General features: G+C 36.4%; 1 protein-coding gene across 1 annotated transcript in view; it reads right to left on the bottom strand.

Annotated features, from left to right (window-relative positions):
* The window catches only part of FBN2 (fibrillin 2), a 232,352-nt gene that overhangs the window by 158,286 nt on the left and 55,884 nt on the right, over positions 1 to 18,182 (bottom strand). The window contains exon 6 of the mRNA XM_029216913.1: positions 10,145 to 10,342. Within this exon, the coding sequence (XP_029072746.1) occupies positions 10,145 to 10,342 (198 nt within the window). The remainder of the gene's footprint in view (positions 1 to 10,144; positions 10,343 to 18,182) is intronic.

Here is an 18,182-nt window from a genome sequence, read left to right on the forward strand (position 1 = left end):
AATGGAAAAGAAGAAGTAAAGCTGTCACTGTTTGCAGATGAAATGATACGATACATAGAGAATCCTAAAGATGCTACCGGAAAACTACTAGAGCTAATCAATGAATTTGGTAAAGCAGCAGGATACAAAATTAATGCACAGAAATCTCTGGCATACCTATACACTAATGATGAAAAATCTGAAAGTGAAATCAAGAAAACACTCCCATTTACCATTGCAACAAAAAGAATAAAATATCTCGGAATAACCCTACCCAGGGAGACAAAAGACCTGTATGCAGAAAATTATAAGACACTGATGAAAGAAATTAAAGATGATACAAATAGATGGAGAGATATACCATGTCCTTGGATTGGAAGAATCAACATTGTGAAAATGACTCTACTACCCAAAGCAATCTATAGATTCAATGCAATCCCTATCAAACTACCACTGGCATTTTTCACAGAACTAGAACAAAAAATTTCACAATTTGTATGGAAATACAAAAGACCCCGAATAGCCAAAGCAATCTTGAGAACGAAAAACGGAGCTGGAGGAATCAGGCTCCCTGACTTCAGACTATACTACAAAGCTACAGTAATCAAGACAGTATGGTACTGGCACAAAAACAGAAAGATAGATCAATGGAACAGGATAGAAAGCCCAGAGATAAACCCACGCAGATATGGTCACCTTATCTTTGATAAAGGAGGCAGGAATGTACAATGGAGAAAGGACAGCCTCTTCAATAAGTGGTGCTGGGAAAACTGGACAGCTACATGTAAAAGTATGAGATTAGATCACTCCCTAACACCATACACAAAAATAAGCTCAAAATGGATTAAAGACCTAAATGTAACGCCAGAAACTATCAAACTCTTAGAGGAAAACATAGGCTGAACACTCTATGACATAAATCACAGCAAGATCCTTTTTGACCCACCTCCTAGAGAAATGGAAATAAAAACAAAAATAAACAAATGGGACCTAATGAAACTTCAAAGCTTTTGCACAGCAAAGGAAACCATAAACAAGACCAAAAGACAACCCTCAGAATGGAAGAAAATATTTGCAAATGAAGCAACTGACAAAGGATTAAACTCCAAAATTTACAAGCAGCTCATGCAGCTCAATATCAAAAAAACAAACAACCCAATCCAAAAATGGGCAGAAGACTTAAATAGACATTTCTCCAAAGAAGATATACAGATATCCAACAAACACATGAAAGAATGCTCAACATCATTAATCATAAGAGAAATGCAAATCAAAACTACAATGAGATATCATCTCACACCAGTCAGAATGGCCATCATCAAAAAATCTAAAAACAATAAATGCTGGAGAGGGTGTGGAGAATAGGGAACACTCTTGCACTGCTGGTGGGAATGTGAATTGGTTCAGCCACTATGGAGAACAGTATGCAGGTTTCTTAAAAAACTACCAATAGAACTACCATATGACCCAGCAATCCCACTACTGGGCATATATCCTGAGAAAACCAAAATTCAAAAAGAGTCATGCACCAAAATGTTCATTGCAGCTCTATTTACAATGGCCCGGAGATGGAAACAACCTAAGTGCCCATCATCGGATGAATGGATAAAGAAGATGTGGCACATATATAGAATGGAATATTACTCAGCCATAAAAAGAAACGAAGTTGAGCTATTTGTAATGAGGTGGATGGACCTAGAGTCTGTCATACAGAGTGAAGTAACTCAGAAAGAGAAAGACAAATACCGTATGCTAACACATATATATGGAATTTAAGAAAAAAAACGTCATGAAGAACCTAGGGGTAAGACAGGAATAAAGACACAGACCTACTAGAGAATGGACTTGAGGACATGGGGAGGGGGAAGGGTAAGCTGTGACAAAGCGATAGAGAGGCATGGACATATATACACTAACAAATGTAAGGTAGATAGCTAGTGGGAAGCAGCCACATGGCACAGGGATATCGGCTCGGTGCTTTGTGACCACCTGGAGGGGTGGGATAGGGAGGGTGGGAAGGAGGGAGACGCAAGAGGGAACAGATATGGGAAAATATGTATATGTATAACTGATTCACTTTGTTATAAAGCAGAAACTAACACACCATTGTAAAGCAATTATACCCCAATAAAGATGTTAAAAAAAAAAAGAAGGAAAACGAGAAGAATATCTTTTTGGAATAGGCACACAAAAATTATTAGCAAGTCAACTATAGCAATATATAAAAAAGTTAATATGTCATAACTAAGTGGAGTTTATCCCAGGAACTAGGTTTTATCAACATTCAAGCATAATTCATCATATTAACAGATTAAGGAAAAGAAAACATATGAGTATATCATAGATGTGAAAAAAGCAATGACAAAGTTCAACATTCATTCATTGTTTTAAAAATCTTGGTAAACCAGAAATACAAGGGAATGTACAAAAACACTAGAGCTAATATATTATAGGAGATTGGGAAAAAATTCTTTTATTTAGAGTTTCTGAATCTTTCATTTTATATCTATGTAAACTTGCCTTATTTCTCTTTGTGTAAAAGGTAACTCAGTATATTGTTATGATGAACACTGTATATAAAAGGAAATATAATATATAAGCTTATGCAAACTTACATTACCTAGTCAAATTGACAGGCCAACATAACAGATTTATTAGTATTACATCTTTAATTACATAATAACATATACTCATTGTAATAAACATTAAAGATGCAGAAAATAGAAAATTAAAGAGATAGCCATTGATATAAGTGAGTAGTCTGTTCTTTTAGACTTATTCACACACACATTCAGAGTGGTGGTCCATTTATTTCACAAGAATAAGATCACACTGTATGTGTTGTTCTGCATCTTGTTTTTTTTCCATTAAAATATTTTGTGGATATATTTCTATGTCAGTATATATTTATCCTATTATTTTTTTGGTAAGCCCACACGTTTGGTGTATCTTAGTGTGTAAATTAGGGAATTTAAGTCTACAAAAGAGCTTAGCATCCTTATTATTTCTTCGGCACTTTAACTATCTGTCTATAAAACTAATTACAATAGTCCAAAGTATTTTTATCCTGAAATGAAAGTAGATATCATTGTCTTATTAAAGGATAGCTGATCCAAACAAAAAGCAACTGGAATGATATACATGACAGGAGGTTTATATCCTGAACAGTTTAATTTACATTTCGAACTGTATTATTTTAAAAATGTACTAAATTTCCACCCTCATTACAGTGTGGTATAAAACATACCTAGAAACCTCTTTTCCTGGCAGATAAATCAGAGAAAGAATATCTCCGTATAAGCTAAAAAATGAGGCCAAACCTATAAATCCCTTAATACTATTCATAAAAGCTTTGACTACATATTTAGTAGATTCAGTAATTTTTCAAAGGAAAAAGCAATCTGACTTTACAGGGTTTATTTTGTTATTGCCTAAAAAGTACTTTCCTAGAAAAAAAGAAATAAAACTTTTATTTTTGAAATATCCTAGAGTGAGCAGCTATACAGAATTAATTTCTTTTGGGTAGATCAAGTTAATCAATAAAATAAAAAAGAAAATTTTAAAGAAATCTTATAGAAATAATCAACATGAACCTAGAAGCACACATGAGTGCTCCCTATAAAATCAAAAGAAGCAAGCCTCAGACCTCCAAATTATGCAAGAGTTTCTGCATCTTCCAAGTGCTAGCATAAGGAACTACTAACGTCTGATTAGTTTTCCACTGTCCAAGTTATACAGATGGGTTTCTGTTCCTCCCTTCAACTCAGGCACAAACTTACTATTTCTTTAAATGCTGGATAACTTCAAATCACATGCAAGGATTTTACAGAATAATATTGAATCTTTTGAAACTTAAACCTTATATAATCCCTTCAGTCTATGTCTATTAAGGTTATAAATAATGTAACAAAGCAATAGTAATTCTAGTTTATGAACTCATTTCTTCTCCAACTTCTTCAAATAAACTTGCCCTAAGAGATTAAACTGATTTTATTATATAAATTAGTATTAGATGGTATATTATTTTTAGTTGACATTAAAATGTGAAAAAATATGTGCCAGTGTTACAGGCATATAAAAATGGTTCATTTAATTTATATCTGTGGGAACTAAGGACCAATTCCTATTACTGTATTAATAGTGCATGATTTTTTAACTTGGCCTGTTCCCAAATTAGACACATTTTTAAAATGTAATTTCTTATTCTACACTCCACATATATTCATACATAGTACTTCTACTTCTACAAAAACAAATGCCAATCTTTAAGTACAACAATTGAAGAATAGGTCTGTCTCTGACTGGAGCCTAAGACATACAGGGTATCTTGGCAACCGTTCAATGTGGTTTGATTCGGCCAGAATACCTATTCATGTATTCACAAAATTCCAATGTTGAATAAATGATCATCCCAACAAGCAAATATTGGTAACTTACTACCTGTAGGACTCCGAACTAAAAACAAACAGACCATGGTTCTGTCTCAATCTTCCTTATCTCAACAAATGTCATCATTGTTTATCCCGATGTCAAAGTCAGAAACCTAAGAGATAAACTCGGCATCCTCTCACTTGTCTCACTTCATTCCATCAGTAACAAGTGCTTACTTCCCAGATATATCTCAAATCTTGGCCCTCTGCCTCTATTCTGGTCTCAACCTCCATGATATATCACCTGTACTGCTGCAGGTAATTTCTATTATTTTTTGCTTCCACTCTGGCCCCCCTAGAGTTGATTCTTTACAGAGCAACTAAAGGACTTTTATTTACATATGTGTAAATCAAGGACAGAAGTCTGTAGACACTGCCACACTGTTTTCTGGTCTATGAGTTGCTCTACAGAAGTTTGAGACCAGTTAAGATATTCCCTTTAACAAAGATACTTGCTTATTCTGTCTTATTATGCCCACAAAATTTTCCTTATCTTCTCTCTCTTATTGAACTTTTGTGCCTTCCAATCTGCAAACTGAAGCTTTTATCTCTTTTAGAAAATGTTTCTATATTATCTTTATGCTTTTTTTCAGTTCCTTTCTTCAGCTTTCTTTACAACCTTTCTGCTGACTTCACTACCTTTCTGCTTCTTTACAATCATTATTTATTGTCCTCAGACATTCTGATTTGTGATTTCCCCAAGGTTAACCTTTGTCATTGAATTTTTTCAGTCTTACGTATGTTTGTATGTATATGTGTAACATTTGCCTTTCATTAGGTAAAGTTTCAAGTCCTTCTTCAGTTTCTTGAGTGCTACCAATGCACTATCTCTGATTGTCTTTTCTGAACTCTTAACAGTGCTTCTTTGAGCACCTGTTAAGAGAAGAACCATATTATTTTTCACTTCCTTGAGATAAAAGAGTATATGAACTTTGTGTTTATTTAGGTAATTCTTCCATGAAGCATGTTCCTCTGCCTTTTCCTTATGTTATTTCTCTCTTTTTTAAGCTTTTATATGTAAGCCTTTTCTCTTTAGTACTCACCTTTAAATGGGGCATTTCCTGCTGAAGCAAAAGTGGAGAAAGCCAAGAAGAAACAGGTTGATTTGAGAACTTCTGTAGAGACTCATGCAGCTTCTTACCAAACTCTCGCCACTTTCTTTTCCTCCTGGGTATTAATTTTAAACTTTCAGGTAGTGGTGTAGCTCCCACCTTCTGCCCTTTCAGATACAGACTCTGCAAGCTGCTCACTAGTGGCTCCCATATCCTCTTTTCCTTCCCCCTCCTTTACCTAAAGGGGCATCTCTGGGTTGGAAGGCTGGCTAGAGGATATTAGAAATGGCTTGCCACCAAAGACTCTCTTTCCATATGCCTTCAGTTACTCCGAGGGCCTGCAGTAGAATCCCTCTCTTATGGGATATACTCCTCCTCTCCAAGAGACCGTCCACATCCACTCAACAGCCTTTCAGGATGCTAATGCTCATGGTAAACACATAGAAGATTCTCCCTGTCCCCATGACTTCCCAACAACCGCCATGTGTCCATCACTGCTCTGAACTGGGGGTTGCAGAGTTTTATTTTAGAAGGGCTTGTTCTCTATTATTCCTTTTCTTGTTAGTTTTTGTTGAGTTAGAAGAAGGGCAGTATCCTGCTATTTTCAATACGAGTTTCTATAATCGACTATGTCTTAGGTAAATTTTTTGGATTGTTTAGGAACGGCTTGTGTTCACATAGTGTGAACTACAGTTAAACTTTGCAACGATCTGGTTAACTTGGTCAATGCAGACAGCCAAGATAAATTTGTGTTTAATAATTTATACTAATCAGATGAACCAAATCTCCTTTTCATTTTGTGCTATACAGAAGGCCTGCAAATAACATTCTACTGACAGCATCTTCCTCTCAGGATACACCTGAGGAACTAGCCATGCCTGCCTGGTTTCAGATAAGATTCAACTTCTCTACATGATTCATGTGCAGTCTGATTGAAGGATTAAATATTTCTGAATACTAATCCCATTTGACAACAACAGGCACGAATACTTGTTTTGCAGGGACTGACTCAGGGTCTATACTGCTCTTTCTTTATTTAAGTCCCTGTCTTGTGTCCTAGCTAGGTCCTGACTCTGTCACGTATGTCACAATTTCCATGCCTCTCACACTGCTTGGAATGGAGCAGAGGCCCAGCATCAGTCTATTACTATTGTCTATAATAAAGCAAAAGATGGATTTAAATAAGCAAATTTCTTCTGCCGTACTTCCAGTTTTGAAACATCTGGAGTAGTTTAAAAGCCTAATTTCTAAAAATCAAGCAACATAAATTAATAATTATACAAATTTTAATATATTTAAAAATCTAAAAGACCCAAAGTCAAGTACTATTCTTAAATAAAATACCCTTCTAATTAGAGTGAATGTGTAAGATAGTAAAGATTTAAAAAGAAGAACCTATTTGTAAAAAAATAATACAACATATGCATGTGACAGTTTATGACATATAAAGTTTGTGGATATTCTTGGAAAAGAGCTTAATGCCACTTTTATTACCTTTAATTCACTCATTTTTATGCTAGCTTAAATTTTAAGGCTTATGTGAGCCAACTTTAGTCCTTCAATGTTTAATAAAATGAAGAATGTACAAGACTAAATGTAGATTAGACTTAGGCATAAGGGCTAGAACTGAAATGCTCTATATATGAAAGAAGTCAAGAATCATTATGATTGACCTCATAGTACCCTAGGAAGGTATACTCTTCTGACACTGCTTATTTGAGTACAGAAAGTCATGACAGCAACAGTGAAAAGTAAAAAAATTTACTAGTTTCCTCACAGCTTAGTTCTTGTTGTTTTTTTTTTTTGCGGTACGCGGCCCTCTCACTGTTGTGGCCTCTCCCGTTGCAGAGCACAGGCTCCGGACGCGCAGGCTCAGCGGCCATGGCTCACGGGCCTAGCTGCTCTGTGGCATGTGGGATCTTCCCGGACCGGAGCACGAACCCGCGTCCCCTGCATCGGCAGTCGGACTCTCAACCACTGCGCCACCAGGGAAGTCCCACAGCTTAGTTTTTTTAAAGTGTCATCTTAATTTTCTGTTGGCCCTCATTTTCCACATTTATTTGGTTTACTACAAGACCTTATTTCATCCCCTCCTAAGCCATAGATAAAGTAATTCACTAATTGCATCAGCTACAGGATAATTTTATATTTAGAACTTCAGAAATGTCCTCCCTTGGCTAATATAAACCATGTTTTAAAACCAATATTAAACTGGCTATCATCTACACAGCTGAAATTTATTTTTAACTCCACAAAAACTTTCAGTTACACTATAAAAAAGATCACTATTATTAAAAAAAAGTCTGACATGTGTGTACCATGTTTTATTATCTTATATTTTTACACCCTATTATCTTCCAAATTAATTTGGCAGAGTATTTGGGAAACAGTCTAGGAATTTAAAGGAAAAAATGAAATCACAGTAAGATGGAGTCTTAAAATAGCCTGAACTGAGGATTAGTGTTTAATTGAGAACTTTCTGACGATGCCATGATTTTGACATAAAGCAGAACTTTTTCAACTTTTCCAGACCTTTTAACAATGTGGCAAATTTCATTTTGCTCCTGTAGCTGTATTAATCCATTATACTCTTGGGCAAATGGAGCCCAAAACTTATCTCTACTACATAAACAAATTCAAACAAATAAGCCTTCAGACACTGCTCAATCCTGAAGGACATTCAGGAAGTTTGAGATCAGATCACACACTTTTTGTAATTGTGTTCAGAAAAACTAGGCCTCTCTGACAAAATATCAAGGTAAAGAAGCCTAAGTACAAATATAGAAGATGAGGAGAGTCAATAATTTGCGATGTTTTGGTTGAAATTGAGGGCTTTTCTCAACCTGGACTATTTCTACGAAACAGTGGTTTTTGGAAGTATTTTAATATCAATTCCATTTATTAATTCAAAAGATATTTACTGAGTATCTACTGCATGTTAGAATGCCTCAGAGACATTAATGAATAAAACAGATTTCTGCCCAAATGGAGCTTACATTCTATCTGGGGGACAGTAAAAGCAATAAAGACCATAAGCAAGTGCGTTAGAAGGTGATAAGTGCTAGAGAATAAACAAAAATTATTACTCTGGTAAATCTAGTCAGTATTAATCTAGTAGATCTATACAGCATTTTATCTTTAATAGTAATCCATTAAATTACATAAATTATACAGTAATCTATACCTAACCTAGGAATTCTATGTAGTATGGTAAATACTATATACTATATAGTATAGTGTATCTTTTATAGAAAAAACTTGCTTTATCAGGAACTCTATAGAATCATACCGATAATCATATCAATGATTTAGAATGTTATTATCCATAGTAAACAACAGATTAAAAATGACATTTAACCCAAACTTCATATTTGTTGTGGTTGGTATTAATCCAAGAGACAAAATACTCACAAAACCATTCTAAGTCCACAGCTGACAAGGCTTTTACATGCAAGTAAACATAAAGTTGTGAATCTGCTGGGTTATATGGTCATCTCTTGGGTATCCCGGTAGTTTTGATTTGAAAAGAGTTTAGATACAGATCATTTTTTAAACTACCTTTTATAAAACTACAAAACTAACACAAATCTTTGGAGGCCACTATTGGAGATACACTTACCAAATTACACAGAGCACTCAGATTTTATTATTCAATGGATTGAGGTTATATACAGGCTCCCCACACTACAATTTTCATTTGGGTTTTAGGGCACTGGCCTGGTATTCTGCAATATACCATTTACATGGGCTGGATAGGTAACCTCTCTACCTCTGACACTGGTTACTAACATCAGTTTGAAAGATTTCACATCTAACTTTGTACATGATTTAATTAGAACAAATAAACCTAACTCTCATAAGTATGAGTTACATCATTTCTGTGAATAATACAAAAGTACTTTCCAGTTTCCTGTGATCCTACTACCATTTGAAAGCTCATCATGGCACTCTGTTCCAAGCTCTAAAAACGTGTTTAATCCATATGATGTCAGAGAAGTTGCCAAAAAAGGCTAAGAATCATGGTGGCTGAAAAGTAATTATCCAGTTAAGTATTTAACAATTTCCAGCTATTTGGTTTAAAGTTTATGGTTGTAGCATCCTCAGGGCCCCAATCTAGCCCTGATATGGGGTTAGGAAGATTGCCTGGAGACAAGATTGTAACCAACTGGTTATAAGCTCAGAAATAACTACAGTCATGGATGGAGTTAACACTTTGTCTCTGAAGACACTATTAATAACAATACCGGACGGCTCACTTCTCCCTGTCACCTGGGTTCAGGTTCTTATATGTTGAATGAGATTGGAAAGACAGAAAAAATGTGTCACCTGGGTATTTACATATGCAAAGTTTGAGGGACTGTAGCAGGGAGTGTGTAGCACCATCTGGATGAAGACATGGAATGGCTTATCCTCTGACGGTATTGAATATTTTTAATTGTATTTTAAAATTTTTCCCCAATTTTTCATACTTTTCATATGTCTCTTCTCCTTTTTGGTCAATTGAAAAATATTTATTAGGTGGCTAGAAGGTAAGCCATCTCTAGTCAGGCTTGCTGATGGGGCTCCTCTTGGAAACACTATTGGGTTAAAGGTTCCCATCCACAGTGCCAGATTCTCCCAGAGCACTGAAAGGAGCCCAGACACATGGGTGACTCTGTGCACACAGGCTGAAGGCTAACTCACCTTGGCAAGCTCCAGTGCGGATGTTGGGGATGAAGCCCCGCCGGCAGGGCTGAGGCTGGGCGGGACACATCTCACAGGGGTGGCCCCAGGCCCGTCCAATGGTGGCACAGCACAGAGTCTTTGTGCAGACAATGCCTGTCAGCTGCCCTTGGCACATCTGGTTGTTGACCTGAGTGAAACATGGGCCTGTCCTGTAATCTGAAAGAAGACAGAAAGACAGGTTTTATGATCACACACCAATCTTACACCAGGACCTCGAAATACATAAAACAGAGACTCTTCTGATGAAAACATCGCACAACAAAAGGCCAATGTGTTTGATTTTGAAAATTCTTAATTTTTCAATATTGAGAAGTGCATTACAAGAATTCAATGTATTCTACCCTAGACACTGTAAATAGATGGCTCAAGGGTTGTGTCTGGGACACAGATGTGTTTTCTTGGCCGCCTAATGTTTTAAAAGAATTTAAATGAGTAGCCAACATTTTTAAATGGGGAAATTTCACATGAAATTTATATTTCTGGCTTTTCTTAAAAAGTTGGAAGTTCTGGCCATGCTAGGCCTGACATGTTGCATGGCAGTAGTGGAGTGAAGTGTGTCCCCTCTATGACAGCACCGCCACAGCCACCCAGCCCTCTTCACTCACTGCTGTGCGCCACCTGTGCCCTGATGGCACCTGCTTTAATGGCTCCTCTTTACCTTGAAAAATTTCTTCTTTCACTAGGTGGTCAAGAGTTCAGAAAATCAAAACAGAACCAATGAAGATATACCCTTCCATATCACATCTATATTTGGGCAGTCCAGAATGTCTATAATCATTTAGTTCTAACAATTGATTTCTGTTTCCTTGTCAGTCTGTTTAGTTCTATGTGTAGCTCAGCTTGGAACACAGTACTAATAAGGCCCATGGTCATGGATTCTTTCCAAGTTAATATTATATGATCTCTATTCTCTAGAAGATGATTGTACAATTGTCCAGCTCAGTTATGATGATGATAAAAACGTTAGCAAATGTGTGTCACTTATGATCTACACGCAGACTCTTCTATGAATATTAAGGACAGCTATTATGACCCTTGGGTCACAAAGTGGTTCATGGACCAGCAACATATGCATCACTCAGGAGCTGGTTAGAAATGCAGACTGAGGCCTCATACCAGACACACTGACTTAGAATATGCATTTAACAAGATACTTAGGAGATCCATACACACCTTAAAGTTTAAGAAGGACTGATCCAGACTACAAGCAACTTGAAAGCTGCGCATTTCTATTATATCTCTCTCTTCCTGCTATAATTTACTTAAATGACTCTTTAAGATGATCAGTATATGTATATTATTTTAAGCAGAACTGAATTATTAATGGATTTTTAATTTGTTGCTTGTGTTTTGAAAGACACAGAAAATCAGAGAAAGGTCAGTTTCCCGAAGACTGACCAATTAAATGATTAACATTTGTTATAAAATTACAACAGAAATATGTGAAAAAGTTTTTCCCCCATTTACAGAGATTTGTACGCATACAGTTTATTAACTCTTGGGAATGTAAGAGGATAGTCAGGATTTCCTGATAAGCCTTAATGCGAATGACATAATTCCATTTGAAGGGGAAAGCCAGAACAAGTTTATTTCAGATTTTTGTAAGAACAAAACAATGTTACATTCCATGGAAGAACAGTCAATAATGTTGGTAAGATTTTTATGAAAAACTGTTACTGGGAAATATCAAACTTGGATATAATTGAACATTCAAAATGCTAAACAAGAACAACTTAGATATCATCTAAATGCTACAGTATGACAAAAATACACCTCAGAGCCACATAAAATTTGTTTCTTAATGAAGAATGAGGCTTTGTCAGATACAAGAACATTTTAAAAGTTCAATATAAAGGGGAAAAATCTAAAATAGGTAACTTTTTTAGCAAGCTGGCTTAACATTCTGTTACTCTGCAACTGAACTTCAACAAAAATAGCTCATTTTAATCCATTACACAAGAACAGGTGTGCTGGCTGCAAATCACGTTTTTGAAGAAGACAATCTTTGTATTATACATGTAGATATGTCAACCTTGTAATGAAGCATGCTTCCCATACCACAAGTTGCCAGGTCATAAATTTTTCAAACCCACTCTACTGTCCTTCAGGCAACACGTTATTTTGCCATTTTAAATAAATATTAGACTTACGATAAATTGTATCACGTTCTGAACAAGTAGGGAAAAGCCTACTTTTCACCAAGTCTCTTTTTCTGTTTTTTTTTTTTCCATAGATTCATGCATATATACCTATGTTCACATTCTGTACCCTTTTAGGATTCCCAGAGAGAAGCCTGCATAGCCTCTCTCATAATCTCATTCTTAAGTAAACCAGTTTGTCAGGAAATGCCTTCCTTCTAACTACAGCACCTTCTTAAAATTATGTCCTCTTAGTCTGATCTTCTTGGAGAAGAGGACTATCTTGACAAGGATAGCTGTTTGTCCCTGCAAACGACCTTGCATGTTAAAGGCCCTAATTAAGCCAACCCCAGACTCCCCTTCCCGGGAACAGAGTTTACCATTCCTTATTTCTTCTGCCTGTATTTCCCTTCGTTAAGACTGTGCTTCAGAATCTATTTTCTTACATGGTTACACTTTGCTTTCTGGTTGGCAAGTGATTACCTTAAAATTTAAACTTACAATGTAACCTATTTATTCCAGAATTACTCACATGTAAAATGTGAACAAATATTAGATACTGAAAAGAGATTTAAATTTCCTGATCAGATTTAAAAACATTCTGTCCCAGACATTACTAGCATTTTAATTATGGTCAAAGAGTACTAAGAGACCTTAATTAAATGTTATGATTGGCCATACACTCATCAAGTTTTCACTTCAGGTAAAATATTATTGTACACCATGCTAACCATTCATAGGTAAGGACATACTTGCAGTGTGTTAACAAAGGATAAAAGGAGTGAACTGCTTAACACTTGGTATGCTGGAACCAGTGGGTTGGAAACCGATATTTTCCTCATTACTATATGACCAAGAAAATTTTGTTAAAAATTATCCTGTGAAACACAAATATTGCTATTTTGATTTTCAAATATCTAACTGCAATACAGCATATTAATTGGCTTTATATAATTTCACTTTTATTCACATTAAGCAATTGGTACAATTAGCAAACTCATCAAAAACTTAAATTCATTAAGGTATAACTTATACATCTATATTCATCTGTTTTAAATGTACAATTCAATGATTTTTCATAAATTTTATTGAATTGTGCAACCATCACCACAATCCAACTTTAGGACATTTGCATCACCCCAAAAAGATTCCTTGTGCTCATTCCCAGCCCCCATCAACCACTAATCTTTCTGTCACTATAAATCTGCCTTTTCTGGACAATTTCATAGAAATGGAATCATATGATATGTGATCTTTCTTGTCTGGCTTCTTTTGGTTAGCGTAACGTTCTTGAGGATCATCCATGCTATGGCATGGGTCAGTACTTCAATCCTTTTTACTGCTGAATAATATTCCACTATATGGATACACCACATCTGATAACCAACCAGTGGCCTTTTGCTGGGCCGTACAGTGAGCACATGTTTAACTTTTAAAGAAACTGTCAAACTGTTTTCCAAAATGACTTCATGGTTTTATATTCCTACCAGTAATGAGTGAGAATTCCAATTCCTCCACATCCATGCTAATATTTTCTAGTTTCTATCTTTATTATTATAGCCTATGTTACCATTTTACTTTAAATAAATACAATCGAATATAGTTGGGAATTTTGCTATATTTCACAAGTCCTCTTAATATAACTAGAGATGCTAAACAGTGATAGCTAACCAAAGATGAGCATTATTGTCATATGGACAACCAGACAACCTTTGCAGAGGTTTCCAGAAGGTAAAGACAAAAACAGGTCTGCTGGGGATTTGGGATTGAGGGAGAAATTTTTTATTTATTTATTCATTTATTTTTTTGCTTATTTATTCTTTTTGTTTTGTTTTGTGCAAGAGACGAGGATTACTAAAAGTCAATGGGAATGACCTAGTTGAAAGGGAGGGTTTCTGATTACCATAGAGAATAATAATTTCTAGTATAAGACCCCTAAGGAGTCAGGCTGAGCATGAAACCAGAATTTGTGTGGAGTTATCCTTAGACAGGAGAAGAAAAGCACTGTTCTTGTAACCCAAGGGAGGAATGGCAGGCTGCACAGAGATGTAGGCATGTTTATATAGTAGAGGAAAATGAGCAATGTCCTCTCAGATACCTTCTCTTTTCTTTGTAAAACAGGAGGTGGGACAGTAGGTCTTTGGCAGAGGTTAGCTGGGGTGTCAGATCTCGGAGGCTAACTGAGATGGAAACTGCAGATACCAAGAGAGGGAGCTGACCTGAGAATCCAGCAGATTCCCAGGTGACAACAGCACCTCTCTATGGTGGAAGAATAAGATGAACTTATAATGGGACCCATCTGTCTGTTTTGTGACCTTTTCCAACAGCTCTAGGCAGCTGAGAAGCTCACTCAGAGATAAGCATTCATCTAGGATTAGGGTTTTGTCTGTCAGAGAAGAAAAAAATTCAGAATGGCAAGGGGGTGTAAGGTGTTGGTAGACATATTTTGAAATTATAGACTATGGAATCTAATCTGGATGAGCTGGGAAGTGAAAAAAGGAATGGACTTACAGATTAAGAAGTGGGAGAAAGCAGTAAGATCAATAGACTAGGTGTCCCCAAGAAGCCCCACATGAGGCGGGAAATTAGCCACAGTGATAGCAATACATCAGCTGTCCATGTGGCTGTAGTAGTATTTATTTAACTGTCCGCAGAACGCAGTTAAGGTTCACAACTGCACAGATGTACACTCCATAATTTAGGAAAGCTACCCACAGCTACTGTAATGTAAATGACATGCCCGGGAGTTGTGCAGTCAAATAATGTCATAAAGATATCCAAAATTCCATTCATCCCCACTTTAGTACACAAATAATTGCCTGATCCCAGAAGGTGTATGAAAATATGTGAGATTTCCCATCAAGCTGCACAGTCTTTGGACTTAAGCAAGAAGGCATTTCCATTCTTTCCATTCTCAGGAACCAAAGAAATACAACATGCAATCAAGTGATCGTCTTGTGTGGGAGCTGCAGACATGAGTGAGTACAATGAAGAACTATGGAATGTGTATGATCTAAGTCTAATGATCCTGGCCATATGACAGCCTCCTTTGAGTAATGGAGTTTTTGACATAGCAATTACAAATAAGGTTTAGTGCATTCCATTATGGTTCTAATTGAGAATCTATCTAGTCAGTCTGCCAGCTGAAATATCTGATCACAGATATAACTGGAGCATGCAGAGAAGGCCACCACTCTAATTATAGTTTCCTTAGTCTCAATAAAATTTGCCTAAATGTCTGCTGGTCCAGAATTCATTCTGGGTCTAAATATTCAGAGTTAAGTAAAGTGAAATAAGATAGCGATTATCTTCCATGATGGAAAAACATCTGTCACCCTCAGGAAATTTTAGAATTAAGTACAGAAATGTTTAAGAGAATCAAAGCCATTAATTTAATATTTTTGCTTTTAGGAACTTGTGCAAAAATTATGTACCTGTAATGTTTAATAGCATCTTGCCCATTCCATTAGATTGCCTTGTAACCACAGTTTAAAATAAATAATTATGTAACTTATTTAGAGTTGTGATTTTTATGTTAAAATGTGACTACGCTTATACACACAACGGGATCATTTAAGTGAACTTCAGATTTTTATAAATTTGTAAGTTTGTGTACTTAGACATTTAGATTTTAATTAGGTTTATGAGAGTAACTTGAGTACTTACAAAGGTTTTTAAGTTGCACAACTGAAGTACTTAAGGGAGATATTAGGTGTACTTAATATATTAAAGCAGTTTAAAAGGTAGGGAGGTGTTTCATTAGCTACATATGAAAATGGGACCAAATACTACTTAAAGACCTCTTAAAGTGACTACTAAAATCTGCTAGACTTATTAGTAGATGAGTGATATTTATACGCTGAATTTGAAAGTTCAAGGAATATACGCTAAAGAACTGAAAGCAGGGATCTGAAGAGATATATGGACAACCATGTACACAGCACCATTATTCACAATAGTCAAGAGGTGAACACAACCCATGTGTCCATTGACTGATTAATGAATAAACGAAATACATACAATGGAATACTATTCAGTCTTAAAAAGGAAGGAAATTCTGACACATGCTACAACACAGGTGAACCTTAAGGACATTATTCTGAGTAAAGCAAACCAGCGACAAAAGGAAAAATACTGAATGATTCCACTTTTATGAAATGTCTACAGTAGTCACATTCATAGAGACAGAAAGTAGAATGGTGCTTGTCAGAGGCTGGAGGGTAGATGGGGAGTTAAGTGTTTAATGGGTTCAGTTTCAGTTTTGTAAGACAAAAAAGTTCTGTGGATGGATGGTGGTGATGGTAGCACAACAATGTGCATGTATTTAATGTCACTGAACTGTACACTTAAAAATGGTTAAGATGGTAAGTTTCGCATTACATGTATTTTACACAATTAAAAAATATTTTTAAAAAGCTCCCGGGGCTTCCCTGGTGGCGCAGTGGTTGAGAGTCTGCCTGCCGATGCAGGGGACACGGGTTCGTGCCCCGGTCCGGGAAGATCCCACATGCCGCGGAGTGGCTGGGCCCGTGAGCCACGGCCGCTGAGCCTGCGCGTCCGGAGCCTGTGCTCCGCAACAGGAGAGGCCACATCAGTGAGAGGCCCGTGTACCGCAAAAAAAAAAAAAAGCTCCCAGAATCACCAGGGTTTTGAAAGTATACTTAAAAAAGCAAACCTGAATTTTTAACACCAAAACAAATAAACTTTGAGTCTTTTTCATATACAGAGTCACCACTGAGGGCACTGAAACATCCCCCTTCCACACTGCTCACCTGCTTTGGGATGGATATTTATGCTGTTTACAACTGAGCACAAGTGCACACAGTGCTGCATGGGTCTTCTTCACTGCATAGCTTGGCAGATTTTCTGTAAGGTCAGTTCCGAGGTCTGGAATTGCTGGGTCAAGTAGCCAGTTTGAAAAATATTACGGAATTGCTCTCTGAATAGGTGGTACCAATTTACACTATTATTTCCTCACACTCCTTCCAACACTGAGTAGAAGCAAACGGTTTTTTATTAATTTAATGAGTGAAAAATGGTATCTCATTGTTTCCCTGACTCATTGTCCCTACTTATTGACAATCAAGAGAAGAAAATTAACTCTGTGGCAGGCACTTTATAATGACCCTTTCTATAAACTATCTCACTTTATTTTGATGCGCTAACAAAGTGTTTTTGTCATTTTTACACATGAAAAAACTAAAAATCAGACATTAAGTTATATGTGGAGAATCAAAGAGCTGGTAAAAAGAAATGTATGGATACCAAGGGGGAAAGGAGAGGGGAATGGGAGGCATTGGGAGATTGGGGTTGACACATATACATTACTGATACTATGTATAAAATAGACAACTAATGAGAACCTACTGTATAGCACAGGGAACTCTACTTAATACACTGTGGTGACCTAAATGGGAAGGAAATCCAAAAAAGAGGGGATATAGGTATACGTATAGCTGATTCATTTTGTTATACAGTAGAAACTAACACAACACTGTAAAGCAACGATACTCCAATTAAAATTAATTTAAAAAAAAAGTGAAGCTGACATTGGACTTGGCCATCCACTTCATACCAAAGCACTGCACCATGCACGATGGCATTCATGAGACCCCGAGAGTGAACATCCACACTCTCAGCTTTTGGTAGCTTTGCCTTCTCCTAACAGATCAAAGTCCTTTAGCATTTAAATGAATATTGTCACCACTCCACAAATGCCTCCTCCCATCCAATGTACAATCTCCTAATTCCCAATGAGCAAGCCTGGTCTTGCTTTGTTTCTGATTTCTCCCAAAGATGAGTCTCCATCTAGCCAGATTATGTTAGGGACAAATTCTCTCTCTTACACTGAGAGAAAC

This window comes from Monodon monoceros, unplaced genomic scaffold (assembly GCF_005190385.1).
Source record: "Monodon monoceros isolate NGI ecotype Baffin Bay Population unplaced genomic scaffold, NGI_Narwhal_1 Super_Scaffold_12, whole genome shotgun sequence".
In the NCBI taxonomy this organism is placed as follows: Eukaryota; Metazoa; Chordata; class Mammalia; order Artiodactyla; family Monodontidae; genus Monodon; species Monodon monoceros.